Source organism: Myotis davidii, unplaced genomic scaffold, assembly GCF_000327345.1.
Source record: "Myotis davidii unplaced genomic scaffold, ASM32734v1 scaffold393, whole genome shotgun sequence".
NCBI classification, from domain to species: domain Eukaryota; kingdom Metazoa; phylum Chordata; class Mammalia; order Chiroptera; family Vespertilionidae; genus Myotis; species Myotis davidii.
The window spans coordinates 387,173-404,733 of record NW_006285913.1 but is presented as its reverse complement, the minus strand read 5'-3'; the positions used below and the strand labels follow the sequence as shown (position 1 = coordinate 404,733).

Sequence of the window (17,561 nt, the reverse complement as noted above, 5' to 3'; positions counted from 1 at the left end):
AGGAAGATTTCAAGAGGGAAAAGTGAAGCTCTGGAAAAGTATAAACTAATTTCACAAATGCATTAAACAACAAAACATTTACTGAGCTTCTAGGACAGGGGTCCTCAAACTATGGCCCGTGGGCCACATGCAAATACAAATATTGTATTTGTTCCCATTTTTTTTTTTACTTCAAAATAAGATATGTGCAGTGTGCATAGGAATTTGTTCATAGTTTTTTTTAAACTATAGTCCGGCCCTCCAATGGTCTGAGGGACAGTGAACTGGCCCCCTGTTTAAAAAGTTCGAGGACCCCTGTTCTAGGATATTCCAGAGACTGACTGAGAATAGAGTGATGAAGAGACATACACAAGCTCTCTCATGAAGCTTACATCCTGCTAAGGGAGATGGAAAATAAATAAATGAACTAGTAAATAGATAATGGGCCAGATATATAATAACATGTTAATAATCTTAACTGCCTATTAAAAGCTCTTTCAAGTTCTCTTAGAATTTTATTCCCATGGATAATTAATTCCAAATATTCAACTCCAGTCAGCAAAGCGCTGCAAATACATCGCAGGCACAATGGTGAGTGAGTGACACTCGCTTACCTTAAGCCGGCGGCTTATTTTCTTCAATGCGTACACTTCCTCTTCGGTACTGGGGACAAGTCTTATCACCTTATCACTGTAAGAAAAGGGGAAATGGTGATATTTACCTTTAAAAAATAAAGATTTAACCATCTCAATTTTTTCACTTAAAAAAACAAAACAAGCCCTAGCTGCTTTGGCTCAGTGAATAGGGTGTCGGCCTGTAGACTGAGGGGTCCCAGATTCGACTCTGGTCCAGGGCATGTGCCTTGATTGCTGGCGCATCCCCAATGGGGGTGTGCGGGAGGCGGCTAATTGATGTTTCTCTCTCATCCATGTTTCTGACTCTCTATCCCTCTCCCTTCCTCTCTGTAAAAAAATCAATAAAATATATTTAAAAAAACAAAAACAAACAAACAAAAACCAAAACTGCCTCCGCCTTTAAGAAGGAAAACAGCAAAACTTTGGGCTCGACAGCAGGTATTTTATCCAGTTCTTGTTACTCTCTGATTGCTTGGTCTTTTTCTGTCTTAAAACCATTTGTTTTTTCATCAGCTTTTGAAGATTCCAAACTCACACTTAAGCAGAGAAAGGTCAAAACACAGGTAGAGTCGCAATAAGGACAAGAACTCTCCTGAATACCTCAGAAGAGGCACCAAGAAAGAAAATTCTTAATGATAGAAAAACACACACAACACTTTTAAAATAAAACTTAATGCTGAAAAGGAATGTGACTTTCGATGAGAGGAGATATGGAATCCTGGTTTGGATTCAGTAAAGATAAGCGCATCTCTATGGGGCATCTTAACTCTCTGGTACAGAGCTTCCCAACTGGTCTGTGGGACCCTACTGGAGGGCCACCCAATTGTTTACATGAGTTCCATGTGACACTGATGACCGTAAAGTTGTTAAAGTGAAAACTATTTTATGTCAATTTTAACAGCCATTAAAATTATACCACAGTTGAAATTATATTTGGATACTCTCTAAGAGTCTTTCCATAACTTGACTAAGACTGGAGGGGTCATCTATTTGTGGTGGTGACTGTCCCTCAGGTGCGCCAGTCAGGTATTATCATTTTGTATATGTCATGATGAGGACATGTTGGGAAGCACAACTCTATTGTGTTAAAATCACAACTGTCAGAGTGTGTTTTGCACAGAGTAGACACATTAAATATTTATTAATGGATTTGGCACAAAGGCGATCATTGAGAATTCTTGGCTTCCAGAGGAAATGTAGGTAAAACTAAATACAGTACACAGGAAGGAATATTTTTCGTAACCCCTATGGCATTTTATAAGGACTGAAGATAAAGTAGAACATCATGAAGACCATATATTTAAAGCTCAAAACAAAAACTCGCATTCACCCACAACTTCCATCTCCAGCCTGACAGGTGTGCTGGAATCAGAATGGAATTTGCATGCTCTCCATGGTTTTGCTTATCAGCGGTTCTCAACCTGTGGGTCGCGACCCCTTTGGCGGTCGAATGACCCTTTCACAGCGGTTGCCTAAGACCATCCTGCATATCAGATATTTACATGATGATTCATAACAGTAGCAACATTACAGTGATGAAGTAGCAATGAAAATAATTTTATGGTTGGGTCACAGCATGAGGAACTGTATTTAAAGGGCCAGAAGGTTGAGAACCACTGGCTTAGATGAATAACAGTTTCCAAGGTGAGGTAAGATTAATGGGGTAGGGGGGGGGGCATTAGGGACCTTCCAGATTTGCTGGATGATGATTCTTTTTTAAAATAACATTTTAATTATAACTTATTTAGTTTATTCATTTGAGAGAGAGAGAGAGAGAAACATCGAATGGTTGCCTCCCATGCGAACTTCAATCAGGGAACGAATCTGCAACCTGGGTATGTGCCCTGACCAGAAATAGAGCCCACTACCCTTGGAGCACAGACAACGCTCCAACCCACCGGGGCTGAATGAAGGTTCTTTATGGTTGTGTGTTCATTTCTAATCATTTTAGCTTTGTTATTTCCAATGATCCAGTTATATACCTTTGTTAGGCCTATGAATTAAAAGGTCTTCTGCTTGCTCATGATAATTTATTATGGTTAGGCACTACCACCCTAATCTGGCTTTATAGCTTTTGTTTCCTCAAAGCCACAGAAAACAACCTTTTAGTATCTTTTTCTGAAAAGAATACAAGAAAGTAGAGGCTAAGAAAAATTCATCAAGTTCACTGTAATACAACTCCAAACCTGACCTTTAGAATTGAAATGTAATTACATCTTTTCTGGTACACAATGCGTTGACCTTTGCTTGCCCTGGCTTCATCAGATCCTGGCCTCTCCTACCTGACCCAATATGGTTCTTGGCCAAGAAAGACACCTTTGCTGGGTGATACGGTTATTTTTTAAAAATATATTTTATTTATTTCCCAGAGAGAGGAAGGGAGAGGGATAGAGAGTCAGAAACACCGATGAGAGAGAGAGACATAGATCAGCTGCCTCCTGCACACTCCCCACTGGGCATGTGCCCGCAACCAAGGTACATGCCCTTGACCAGAATTGAACCCAGGACCCTTGAGTCTGCAGGCCGGTGCTCCATCCACTGAGCCAAACCGGTCAGGGCGATATGGTTATTTTTGAAGGATGGATTATTTGACATCTTGCTGGAGACACCTCCATTGGGGCCTGTCAGCTCCCCAAGAATGCAAAGAAAGCAATCTGTAGCCATTTTACAACTGTGGGAAGATTAAGAAAAAACTTAACCCTGAAAGTGATTGCTGAAACCCAGCTTTATCATTCAACTAAAAAAAAAATCTCTTCATCTCAGCTTGTAGAAATTCTCAGGTGCAACTTGAGAAATGTGTTTATTACTGTTTGATTACTTATCAAAGAACAGAGAATAAGGAAAGCTATTTAGGAAAATCCATAAAATGTCTTACTTTTTTACAAGCCAATAAATTAGCGGGGTAGACTAACCAGTAACCAAAGACCAACAAAAGCTCTTTATTCAGCATGTAAAACCCAATGACCCCAACTGTCCCATTTGTCTCACCGAAGGGAAAGCTTACTCTCTCTAGATCTGATAGCTGGCCATTTTGAAAGCAGATAATTCAGTACTACAAATGGGTTTCAGGTAGTGAAATAGCGACTGGAACTTAGAAAAACCAGTTGCGAGTATCAAAGAAGGTGAACTGAGAGGCTTTCTAATTTATCAGTTTTCGCCCGCTAGATGGCAACATCAATTTTAAACCCTATAACTACCCTTTGGGATTAAGATGAGAAACCAAAGGTCGGAATGTGATTGAGGTTAGAAACCAGCTGCTCATTTGCATATGTGTTAGTAAACTAGATATTTCTAACTCAGCCTATATAAAGTTGTCGGGAGGAAAAACAGAACAGGTGTTTTTAATTACAGTTTAAGGCTGTAGTATAGAGGCAGTATAAGTAGCCTCCAGGTAATTATGTATATGTATTGATTCATTATATACTTAGATTTTGTCCCCTCGCCTTACAGGACAAATGAGATTGCATTGCTATAAGGCTAACATCAAGTTTTGTTTTATGTTAGATTATTGTTATGTACAGCAGCAACCACGCGGATGAGATAATCTTGAGTAAATGAAATCGATTTATAAAGTGTGCAATAAGAATGTGTGCATCCAGAGAAAAGAATTTGGCAGGAGAACACCATCTCTAACGTTTTACAGTCTGTCTGAGCCTCAGTGTCCTGGTCGGAGGGATGAGCCCCACTCGCCTTTTCATGTTACGCTGTTTGAGTTTGCTGGCTGCCATGTTTACTGGGACACCTATGGAAGAACAGCTGTTTTATGGGCAGCTAGAGAGTCCTCCTCAGACTCCTTTTGAAAGACATGGATGCGAAGTTCCAGGGTTTTGTTCTGGCTCCCGGCAAGACCTTTCACAATTGATCCCATGATCAAACTCTAAATTGCTCTAGTTTATGAACCCATGCTTGTAAAAATCAAAACATGACAGAGGATATGAAATAATAAAGTTCCCCTCCCAGTTCTCTTCCAACCTTGACCTTCCATCCTCCCCTCAGAGCCTTGTTAATAGTTCCTTGTGATTCCCTCTAGACCAGCGGTTCTCAACCTGTGGGTCGCGAACCCTTTGGGGGTCGAACGACCCTTTCACAGGGGTCGCCTAAGACCATCAGAAAAACACATCTATAATTACATGTTGTTTTTGTGATTTATCACTATGCTTTAATTATGTTCAATTTGTAACAATGAAATTGGGGGTCACCACAACCTGAGGAACTGTATTGAAGGGTCGCGGCATTAGGAAGGTTAAGAACAACTGCTCTAGACTTTTCCTTTGCATTGACACATGCACACACTCTTGGGACCACAGCTAATTTGACACCTGACTTAAAGGCAGTCAATGGACCATAAGGTGGGATGACAATTGAATCCTTCCCAGTTGGGTTCATTCCACTGGTTGATGACTGACAGCTGATCTAGTCAGAGGATCTCCTGCCTTCGGGACTTTGCACTTGAGACATAAAGAAAAAAAGCCAGCCAGTTTGCATTATCAGGAGCAGTGGCCATAAATGCAGGCAACAGCCAAGTTACTATAACGGCAAAATTCTCAAGCACGGAATGTAGGCATTGGACACATTGCCCTGGTTTGGAAACAGTCCCCAGTCTTTCTCATGTTTTTTTTTTTTTTAGCATCAACATCTATGATCTCACACATGCCTTTTCAAACTTAACAAATGCACTATTACTAAGAGCACTCAAACTTCAGGTACTTCAGTTTTTCATTCATATCTTTGAAGAACCAATTCATCTTCCCTGATCCATTTTTTTTCTTCACTTAGGGAAGAAATAGAGCAAGGCTGGATTCTAATATCAGTTCCACCACTTGCTGTGTGCCCTGCGCCAAATTGCTGAACCATTTAGAGCCAATGATTCATAATCCTTCAATGGGGGAAACCCCAATACATTGTTGCTTAAGGTTTTGCTGAAAATTATTCCATTCGGCCACATTTACTAGAATTAAGGTCACATTAAGTTCCAGGCATGGTGGCAGGGGGTAGGGGTATAGCAGTTCCTGCCTGTGGTGAGTTTACCATCATATTCCCAGTGATAGAGTCTGGCAAATGGCCACCTAATAGTCTCTCAATGCACAGTAGCTACTGTTCTTACCTCTACAGGAAACTGTCTCATCTTCAGACATTAAAGTGCTAAAAGCAGATGCTTCTCCAAGTGGGTTTCACCGTGAACATCAGAAACAATAAAACATGATTTTGTTAGGGATATATGTCACCTTTTTTGTTGCTGCTGGTGCTTTCGTGTGTATTTTTTATAGGTATTTAAATCTCATTATTGATCAGCTTCCTGATTTGGCACTTACTATTTCTTCTCTTCTCAGGCAGCACTTTGGCATCGGAGAAACACACGTATTAGACAGTCTCATTATTTCCTACAATAGTAATTGAGGATAGAGGACACTTTATATAAAAATAGAATGGGAAGGCCCTAGCTGGTTTGGCTCAGTGAATACAGCATCTGGCCTGTGGACTGAAGGGTCCCAGGTTTGATTCCTGTCAAGGGCACATGCCCGGGTGGCGTGCTTGATCCCCAGTCGGGGGCATGCGGAGGCAGCCGATCAATGAATCTCTCTCATCATTGATGTTTCTATCTCTCCATCTCCCTTCCTGTCTGAAATCAATAAAAATATAAATAAACAAATAAATAAAATGGGAAAATAATTTCAACAAAAAGTCCTGCATAGATGTTCTTGCTGTGGGTACAAGCTGCACATGCTCGGTTTTTCAATACTTCTAAAAACACAATTTAGCTGGATATAGAAAGGGATTTCTACAATCCTTGGCCTTCACAAGGAATCAGAGTAGATGGCTGTAGTGGCTGCGCCTCCAAATCCATTTCCCCTTCATAAGCCCTAACAAGACTGATTTGCTCAGATAGTCCCTCCAACCCCACATCTATATACATAAAAGCCTAAGTGACTGGCCGATAGGCCGGTAGCTATGACATGCACTGATCACCAGGGGGCAGATGCTCAATGCAAGAGCAGAAACCACAGGCATGGAAACATAGAACAGACTGGTGAATCTCAGAGGGAAGAGGGAAGGGGGGGAGGGCAGGAAGAGATTAACCAAAGATCTTATATGCATACTAGAGGCCCAGTGCACGGTGTCATGCACCAGTGGGGTCCCTCAGCCTGGCCTGCGGGGATTGGGCCGAAACCAGCTCTCCAAGATCCTCTAAGGGGTCCTGGATTACGAGAGGGTGCAGGCCAGGCCTGAGGGGCCTCTAGTTAGGAATAAATCTTGATTAGTCAATCAGAGCTTAGATATCTCCAGTAAATTGTGTTAATATGGAGATGAATATATGTTATAAATGGGCCCAGTCAGATTTAAGGAAAGAATTATTATTCCATGGCTGGGGGTGAAAAGATTCATGTTGAACATGAATAAGGAAATATGTAACCCTGTATGTATAACCCTCACCTGGGGCAGCCATTAATCATGAAAGGAGTGAGCTTTAGGGTACGGCAGATTCTATAACTGCTGAGTAGACAAGAAAAAAACCATGTTTTCAGTGGTTTTGTTGAATTAACCAACCTTTAAGCCTCTCCTTCCTGCCTCTGGACTTAGTTATTTAATATAAAAATTTCATTATTGTGTAGGTCAGTTTGAGTCAGGTTGTCTCCTACATGTAACCAAAATTGCCCTGCACAATAATAATCTTGCTCTGTCTCTATTTTTAAGGAATGAGATAAGGAAAAGCAATGGAATAAATAAATTTACTCTTAAATCAAAGTCTTCACAGGTGGGAAAATACACACTGGCCTTCTTTCTTTCCTTGAATACCTTTCTCTAAAACACCCCTCTAATGTTGATAGTGCTTAGAAAAATTGCGTGTGTTTTCAGAAGGATGATTTAGGCTGCTCAATAGCTAAATGCATCTCATATTCTCAAGAAAAATGGACTGCTTAAAATATTTGCTGAATATTCTGAAAGTCTTGTATCCCATGGAAGAGTTCATAATAGGATTTCACTTAAATAAAAATCTCTCGCCCAAGCACCAAGAAACTCATTAGGTAGTCCAGAAAAAATTAATGTTCACATGTCAATTCTATATTATAAAGTGCTTGGGTCTCAGAGGTGCATTTCCTTTGTTGAAAGATTGTGTTTTGATGTACATGAAAAATTCCCTTAAAAAGCAATAAATAAGAGACCACTTGGCAGAGAACACTCCAGAGATAAATGGATTTCCTCCTCTTTGGTTATGGTTTATAGTCGCAACATAAAGACCTCAGAACATGAAGAAGCTCCCTGTGGCAGTTTGCTTAGGACACGAAGATTTAGACTTCACTCTTGGGTTAAAGTTAGGCAGAGGGATGACTTTCTTCTCTCCCTGCTCCCCCCCCCCCCCCCCCCGTTTTGTTGCTGCAACTATTTTAATAGCAGAGAAAAGAAAAACAGTCCTCCTAAGCCTTACTGTATTTAAGAGAAATGTTCTCAAAAGGTTGAACACCTCTCATGGAATCTCACATATAACGGATGATCAATAGATTTTTGCTGAGTTGAATTGAAATTGTTTTTTCTTTTGTGTGTATGTGGTTTATTTTTTTATTGTTGTTTTTTGTAAACTGCAACCAACCAACCAAACAACTATCTTTAAATTTCTGAGGTTGACTTTCATTGTAAGATTTGAGAATTTCCTCTTCTCCCATTAGCACAAGCCAGGAAGGAAAAAGCAATAAAATGTAACACTGCCTTTAAATTAATTTCTTACAGTCAGATAAATTTCTTCAGTATGACTCAAGGACTTGAAATATATATTGTGTGAAATCATTATGTGATGCTTCAATTTAGCCCTTTCTTGTAGTATTTAAGAATAGCACGCAATCCAAGAAATGAAGAACAAACCATTCACTTGAAAGATATAGCAAGTTGCTAGTGGGGAAGGAAAAGGAAAGGAGTTACAAAGCATAAGGGACCACCTTTCAAAGATGCATACTCTAGTTTGGTACATGAAACATAGATAAAACCTTATATTATTACTAGGGGCCCAGTGCACGAATTTGTGCACCTTGAAAGGAACTGTGGACCTTGAGGCTACAGTAGGCACAAGGGTGGGTCTTGGCCCACCCTCCGTGCCCCTGCCCGGCCCCTCCTGCTGTGGTTCCCCCCTCATCCAGTCTGCCAGCAGCCCTGTTCCCACTGCTGCCACTGCTCACACCCACTGACAGTGTGGAGTGACTGGGGCCAGCATCAGCAGCAGGTGTGAGCTGGGCTGGTACCATCAGTGGGTGCAAGGGGTGGTTGCTGCCCCAATCACTTCTCAAGAGCAGGGGGAGGTGGAGAAGCCCTCAGGGGCAATCAGGGCCAGCAGCTGCTGCTTGCACTTGCTGATGGTGCCGAGCAATCAGGGCTGGCGCCGGGCACTGGCAGTGGTGTAAGCAGCAGCTCTGGCACCGGCTGTGGGTGTGAGCAGGGCTGGCGCCGGGCGGGACTGCAGCACGTGGGGGCAAAGAATTTTCAGTAACCACCAGAGGCTCGCCCTGATGACAGCAACCAGTGTTCCACCTTGGTCTGGCGCCCCCTCTGACCCACTCCAATATCCCACCACACCTGATGCCTGCCATGCTCCACACCCCCCCTGGTGGTCAGTGCACGTCATAGCGACTGGTTGTTCAGTTTTTCATTTGTTCTGGTTGTTATGTTGTTTGGTCTATTTGCATATTAGCCTTCTATTATATAGGATTGTAATATCAGGCAGTATGTGGTAAATGTTTTATAAATTATGTAGAATATATGTATAAGAAAGGTTTAGATGTGATAATCAGAGAAGACCACATGGAAAGACTTTGATAATTGAAATTAAGAAGATCTGGGCCCCAGGGACTGACAGCCATCAGCACATATTAGTTTAGTGGTTTTGAAATCTGAGTGTGCGTAAAATTCACCTGGGAATCTATCTGCCAGCATAATTTGGGGTGGTAAATATACTGAAATCACCTTCCAGTGCAAATCACTTAGCAATATGTATGTATGTGATATATTTTTTAATATGCAGGGGTAGGGTGGCAACAGAATAAGTCAGGTTAAACCTAAGAAGCCAAAAATGCTGAGATAAGCTAACACCGAGGCCAGTGGCTACCCTGACTGAGGAGCATCTTGCTAATTCTTAAGTTTGAGCAAGGTGGGGATTCAGATCAGAGACCCTCATAGGAAGCCTTAACAATAACAACCTCAGTGAAAACGTAACCAGAAAACAACTCTTATGAAAGGAGAGAGTAGGGAAACCGTGTCTTGGATTTGGGCCTGGATAGGAAGGAAAATGAAATTTAAACTACCTATGTGGTCCAAAAATCTACAAGCTTCATTCTCCCAGCTGCAGAGTGTGCCCTGCTGATGGCTCAGAGCTGAGTCCATATTAAAGAATGGTCTTCAGCTGAAGGAAGGTGCTTCACCCAAGATTAAGACCCCCTCCCCAAGGGCCACCTTCATGCAAACCCGAGTTCATGCTGTGGCTCTGGGGCCTGCCCCCTGGGCTGAATTTGAGATGTTTCTGAAGTGCCACTCCAGCTTCACACTTCCTCCTGAAGTCTCTTGTAACTGCCATCCAAGCCTTCCTCTGTCCTCAGCTTCCTTCATTTCCTTATAGATTATTATAATTTTTTTGTTTGTGAGAGAGCACTCTCCAAGAAAGTGATTCCATGAAGAACAGACAGAGACCCCAGAAATTGACCCAATGAATATCAAGATTTATTATAAAGCTATGGTAATTAAGACAGTATGGAACTGACATGAGAATGGACAAATAGATTAGAAACAGATCTTTAGTTATAGAGAAACGATCAGTGACAGAGGTAATACTGCAGATCAGTGGGGGAAAGATGGACTCTTAATACATGTAACTGGGACAACTGGTTATCCATGTGGGGAGAAAATTAATAACCTGGGTTTTTCTCTCTCACACACTCATCAAATCAAGTCACGTCAAGCTAGGTCAAGTCAAGTTGGAATAAGAACTTAACTGTGAAAAGAAAAACCTTAAAAGATCCTGGAGACAAAATATCTTCATGATGTCAGGGTTAGGAAAGGATTTATTAAACAAGATACAAAAATCATAAAGGTTGATTAATTCAATTATGTTAAAATTAGAAAACTCCTTTTCATCAAAATATGCCATAATGAAAATCAAAAATCAAGCCGCAAGTGAAGAGAAGACATTTAAGTATCCATCAGAAGATTAGTATCAATATGAAACAGATGCATTACTTATGAAAAATGGGCAAAGATATGAATGCAATAAAGAAATAAATAAGCAAAAATAAGAATATATGCTCAGTATAATTTGTAAACATGGAAATGCAAATTAAAACAGTGACCACTACCCTTAAAACCATTTCACAATTATCAGTTTTTTCCATTAAATTTTGATAAGATCAAGAAATGGCTATTGAAACTCAGATCTTTGCTCAATAGAGTATAAAGTCATGTAGTACTTTGGAAGAAAATAGTTGTGTATTAACTGGTAAAAGATAAACCTTCCATACTCATGTCCCAACAATCAAACTCTTAAAAACTCCCATGTACACATGCATTAGAAGAGCCATACAAGAATATTCATCGTAGCTTTATTCCATAATCACAAAACAAAACTAGAAACAAGCCAAAATCCCATCAACAGTAAAAATGATAAATTATAGTTGTCCAAAAAGTGGAGTTCTTTTTGGAGAGCTATAAAAGTGGTCTTAACAGCTGTTAAAATACATGAATTATGACTATATACACCAATGTGGATGAATTTTGCAAACAGAGTTGATTGAAGTGACTGTGAGGACAGAACTGGGGGAAGGGAAGGATAATCAGTGAAACTGGGAAGAGAAGCCAGCCTCTGTTCACAGTCGTACAGTATGTGTTCCTTGCTTTGGAGATTTTATTTTTTTGATGGTTTTAGTTTGGGTTGGAGAGGATTTTTTGTTTTGGTAAGCATACTCATATTGTGGTATGTGAATGGTCTTTACATCTCTGGAGGTTCCTACGTCTTGCTGCTCAGTGTCTGTACAATTAACAGAGAAGGCAAAACTGGGAGTGCGTGCTCCTCTGTCCACTGCAGCACGAGTCACAGAGCCAAGACATGGAAGCAACCAAAGTGTCCATGGATGGATGCACGAATCAGGAAAATATGGTGTGTTTATGTGTATGTGTATAAATATACACACAGAATATATACATACACATATACCCACATACATACATACATACATATGCACACACATGGAATATTATTCAGCCATAAAAAGGAAATCCTGCTATTTCTGACAACATAGATGGACCTTGAGGGCATTATGCTAAGTGAAATAAGTCAGACAAGGAAGGACAAATACCATTGTTATCTCACTACTTTGTAGAATCTTAAAAAACCAAACTTCTAGAAAGAGTAAAATCATGGTTACCAGGGGCTGAGGATTGGGGAGAAGAGGAAGATGTTGGTCAAAGGGTACAAACTGTCAGTTTTAAGATGAGTTCTGGGAATCTAATACACAGCCTGGTGACTGTGTTTAACAATACTGCCTTGTGAACTTGGAAGTTGCTATAAGAGTAGAGCTTTAATGTTCTCATCATAACAACAACAAAATGATAATTTTCTGAGGTAAAGGATGTGCTAACTACCTTATTGTGGTAAACATTAATAATATATACATGCATCAAATCACAACACTGTATATCTTAAACAATGTTATATGTCAATTATAGCTCAACAGAGGTGGGAAAATGTGGAAGTACAGGCACTGAATTTTTTTCATGCAGAGACTAAACTGCATAAAACGTTGATAGCTTTAAATTATTATATTTGCTCTGCTTAAACTTTTTTGGGGGATGTTGACAAAGATGTCTAGAACTTATTTCAAATCATATTGGAAATATCTGAATGCAATGTGTATATAAAATTGTTTTTTTAAAGAATCATTAGGCTTATAGTAATTGTCTAAACTAAACATTCTGCAGGGAACTTATTCAATTATAATATTAGATGTATTTATTTTAATCCCAGCAATAATAAATTATAATGATGCCCAGTAGTTTTCAAGTTACTATTAAGCTTTTTCTAAGTTCTGTACATGCATAAACCCATTTATTCCTACTATGACTTTTTTTTTAGTAATTGGCTACATTTAAGGTAGTATATTAAATTATTTCTATCTTTTAAGGATTGAATAAACAGTAAACTGAGGCAGGGATTATCTGTATACACACAAGAGTGGTGAGAATTAGGGTTGAATTTTGTCAAAGGCTTAGAGACTCAGAAGGACACTTTATAGGCAGTTTGTCTAAAATTGTTTTTTACGTGTAGAAGCAGTGGCTGACACGAGACCTATATAGCCATTATCACCTGTGACTTTTTTTTTTCAAATCTGAAAATTTCTAGGAAACAAGAGCCACCTTGAAGTTCAAGCTCAGTCTAACAAAAAACTCCTTGAATGCCAATAAAGACGTAAGGGGAAGTGGTAAACCTGTAAACAGCCCTTTGAGAAGGAAAAGCACCAGTTGCAGGGAAATGAGAATTAATAAAGTATGAAGAGTGAGCCGGGTTTCATTATTTTCTATGCCAGTGGTTCTCAACCTTCCTAAGGCCGCGACCCTTTAATACAGTTCCTCATGTTGTGGTGACCACCCCCAACCATAAAGTTATTTTCGTTGCTACTTCATAACTGTAATTTTGCTACTGTTATGAATCATAATGTAAATATCTGATATGCAGGGTGTATTTTCATTGTTACAAATTGAACATAATTAAAGCATAGTGATTAATCACAAAACAGGGTCAGCTTTAGCTCAAGCGGTTACTTCGGTTTCTGCTCTGATGCGGACACCTTACCCTACCATAGTGATTAATCACAAAACAATATGTAATTATATATGTGTTCTCTGATGGTCTTAGGCGACCCCTGTGAAAGGGTCGTTCGACCCCCAAAGGGTCGCGACCCCCAGGTTGAGAACCGCTGTTCTATGCCATCCAGACCCCAGATCTGCCCTTTTCTTTCTCCTCTATTTCCTCTATTAAATGTATGGATGAGGCTGGTGGTTTGGATCTTTGAGGTTAATTCCAGAGGGAAAGACTGAACTTACTTTTCTTTCTTGGCAGTGGGGCTGTCTGTAAGTGTAACCAGCCCTGGAACACGTCTGTCAGGGGTTAAAAAATATGATCGTCCAATTACCACACCAGTTAGGATGCTTTTGTTTCCAAATGAGCAGAAAAACCACCTCAATTTGGACAGAACCAGAATGGGAAGTTATTTTCTTCGAAATGAAAAGTCTAGCCACAGGTCAGCAGGATTTGGCCAGCACTTGGGCCTGGTTTCTCTAGAATTCTCTTAGCTCTGTTCGCTCAAGCCAGCATCCCTTACTGTCACCGAATGGCTGCAGCAGTTCCGGGCCTTACACGTCCATCCAACACATTGTCCAGAACAGGAACAGCGGACTTTCTTTTCCAACTACATAAAGAAAACAAGTCCTAAACCTCTCTCGATTTGAATCAAGTGAGATACTGAGCCCACCCTTGAACTAATCACAGAGTCCGAGGAACGCTATGTGCTGACTGGTTCATGACATCAGGACTCGCTCCTGCAGCAGCTGGGAGCTGCTGGTGATGGTGCGGGAGATGCCGAACCTTCCCTGACTGCTTCACGGTGAGGAAATGCACAACGTTCACACATTTTAACCAAGAGATGATCCCACATGCATTTGCTTCCGATGCTCTTGTCCAATGACCTTTTCCAAAGGGCACACAGGTTGGCGGGATGCCAGCTGTGAGTACGTTGGTAGGTTTTAATGTACAGGGGTGGGAGTGAACAATCTTATCAGGTTCCTTCCTACAAGCCAAAGCCTTCCAGAAGAATATTCTGAGGATCCAGGTTTTTGGCATTTAACAGTGCCCAGGAGCAAGTTTAATTAAGAACGATCAGTGAGAGAATGTTAATATTCACAGTCTAAAATTACCACACAGAAGCTGTAGAGTCAAAGAATTGTTGTCAGCCGTGTTCAACGGCAAAACCTAAAATCTACTTCTTTTGTCTCCCCAAAAGGAATGGGCCTGACGCTTAATGGCTCTGTGATTATATAAAGGTCTTTACTTTTTAATACTTCTTCAGGCTGTTTTTCTTTCTTTTTTTTTTTTTTAGTGCCATCTGACTAGGTGCTTCATTTTCTCCATTGGGTGAATAAAATCTATGGGATGTAGGACTTTTTGATGCATGGGTACTAGATCCTGGGAAGAAACCCAGGTTTCAATTATTAGGAGATTTACAATAGTGGGAGGTCTCGGGGATGTGGACAGCTTTATGTCTTGTGCAATGTGCAGTGGGGAAGGAGTCAGGGCTCCTGAGGGCAAGCATCAGCCCTCAGCCCTCAGCCCTGGCCTCCTCCTCCCCACACCAAATAACTCTTCCTCTTATGATATGAAATGGGTTGGAGCAGGATTGAGGGCAATGGATGCAGAGTGTTTTGTACAGGATAGGTGCCCGTCTATAAAATCTGGGACAATGTCTTTTCCAGAGTGAGGGTGGAAACAGAGTCCTATGGATGTTATGGAGTTATTTTGACACATCAAAACTGCTCTCTTCCTTTTCCATATTATCCCCAGGCCTTAGGGGCTTACACAATAGGCAGCCAGATCCATCTAAGTTTCTGTTTTTTTGCACTTTGGTTCCTAGTACTGGCTTTTCTATTACTGGCTGTGAAACCTGAGGCAAATGATTTCACTTTTGTGATCTTTCTGTGAGACATGGATAATACCACCCCTTTATTACAGCACCATCAGTAGAATCGAATTAGGTAATAGACAAGCATTCCTTGAATATCATAAAGTCGCACAATGTAGAGAGTGATTATTTAACCTCTCCAACTCCTAAAATCATCTGGAATGTTTCAACCGTGCAGTCCTTTGATGTGCCCTAGGGGTCTTGTTGTAACAGGAATTCTCACTGCAGCGTGACATAATCTGATCATTCTGAAAAGCAGAGCCTGGTGCTTCTACCGTATAAAATAAGATACTGGGGCGGGGAGCGGGGGGCTAGTTTTTGACTGTTATCATCCAAGTGGAATACAGTTAAATTTTTGATAACAGGGATCGGACTTCACCATTATCATGGTTTCTGTGATTTCACTTTCTCTAATGAGTTAAAGAAAGGTAATACCTATTATGAAATACGTAACTGTAAGGAATCAGGAGAAACAGATGGAAAGACATAAGGATATATGTCCCTCTTGAGATGAACTCTAAAACCCCATTACATTTGGCCATGAAAAACATGTAAAGTCCTTACTCTAAACTGCTTAAAAATAACATTTTCTTCTGCTCGAAAGCCTCTGTTCTGCATCAAGCAAGATCGCTGAAGAAAAGAGAGCGAACCTCCGCTCCATCCAATCTTGCGGGAGGTCAGATAGTCTGGCTCCGATGCGGTTCCTACTTCCTGAAAGAACAGAGAATGAGCTCCCTGGAAATGACAGGGAAGCACCCCTGGGACTCTCCGTAATGGCATCGCTGAAAAGGGAGGTTTGATCTCTGCAATCCTGACTTTAAATGGCCACCATTGTGTGATAGGAAAGGTGAGGAGATAGTGCTGAGGAGCTCATGGTGGCAAAAATGGGAGGAGTAGCTGAAAAGGATTTTTTTAAAAAGTAAATAAAGCCTCTTTGTAACAGAATCTTTCCCTTAGTTTATCCCTGGGTCCATTTTCCCCCAGGTTATTTCTTATCCATTGTCTTCCTGAACATAAAACACTTGACACTGATATTATCATGAGGTTTATGGGTTTATGGGTGTTGGAATCTTCCTCCTAATCTCTGTAGAAGCAGAGAAGTGAACAAGGGCCATTGGAGGAATTATTATGCTTACTGTTGTTTATTTTTAAAAAGATTTTTTTAAAAATTTGATTTTTTAGAGAGAGAAGAAGGGAGAGGGAGAAACATCAACGTGGGAGTGGAACATTGCTAGGCTGTCTCCTGCACGCCCCCTACTGGGGATCAAGCCCGCAACCTGGGCTTGTGCCCTGATCAGAATCAAACCAGTGACCTTTCAGCACATGGAACCACACCTAACCAACTGAGCCATACAGGCCAGGGCATACTGTAATTTATTTACATCTCCTTTGCTCAGACTATAAACAGGGTTGGATGAGAAAAGACGACTGGAGAAAGGCTAGCTGAGATGTTATTTCCTGGACCAGGTCAACCAGAGGCAGAGCTAACTTTTCCTCCCACTCCTGACTTCAGAAACCATTTGATTCCCCCATGAAACCCATACCCCTAAACATTGGTGGCTAGAAGTAGTTTCTGTTTGAGACATTTCTCTGGCCAGTATCCCATTCTTCTCCCTTTGAATATTCCCACAAATACCAGGGGATGGGAAACATGGATCAGTACAGTAATGACTGATTAGCCCTGAATCTAGGTCATTTATAATTTAATGCTTATCAAGCACATATCATGACCAAGAACTCAGAGGACACCTGGTGACGTGATATCACCACGTGATGCCATCAGGTTGTTGAAATGTGTTTCAAGATTTGGTTCTGTCACTTAACCTCCCTGATGTCTGATCATCTGTGAGACAGTGAAACCTCACCCACATGGCATAGCCAGGGGAAGACTGAATGGGAACAGAAATGAAGGCTCTTTATAAAGTAGTCAGATGCCACATAAAAACGAGGTTCTGTCTGGGCCTACAGCCCTTGGTTTTTTAAGGATGATCTTTATGAGCTTGGTGGTGCTCCTTAATGGTTCAGAACAGAGTGCCAGAGCCAAATGGACACATCCCTACACCTAGACCTCGGATCAATGTGACTCTTCCCAAGTAGTTTGGCCTCAAAGACTGAGTTGGGGAAGCTGAAGTACTATGATGCCATTTCCTCCTTTCCTTTCAAAAAGCCCCCCAAAATAAAGACTACTATCCCACCTCTATACCCTCCTCCCCTCTCCCCACTTCTTATCATTTGATTTATTTTG

General features: G+C 40.9%; 1 protein-coding gene across 1 annotated transcript in view; it reads right to left on the bottom strand.

Moving 5' to 3' along the window:
• CPA6 (carboxypeptidase A6) overlaps positions 1-17,561 on the bottom strand; it is a 199,946-nt gene that overhangs the window by 119,634 nt on the left and 62,751 nt on the right. The window contains exon 2 of the mRNA XM_006756910.2: positions 594-669. Within this exon, the coding sequence (XP_006756973.1) occupies positions 594-669 (76 nt within the window). The remainder of the gene's footprint in view (positions 1-593; positions 670-17,561) is intronic.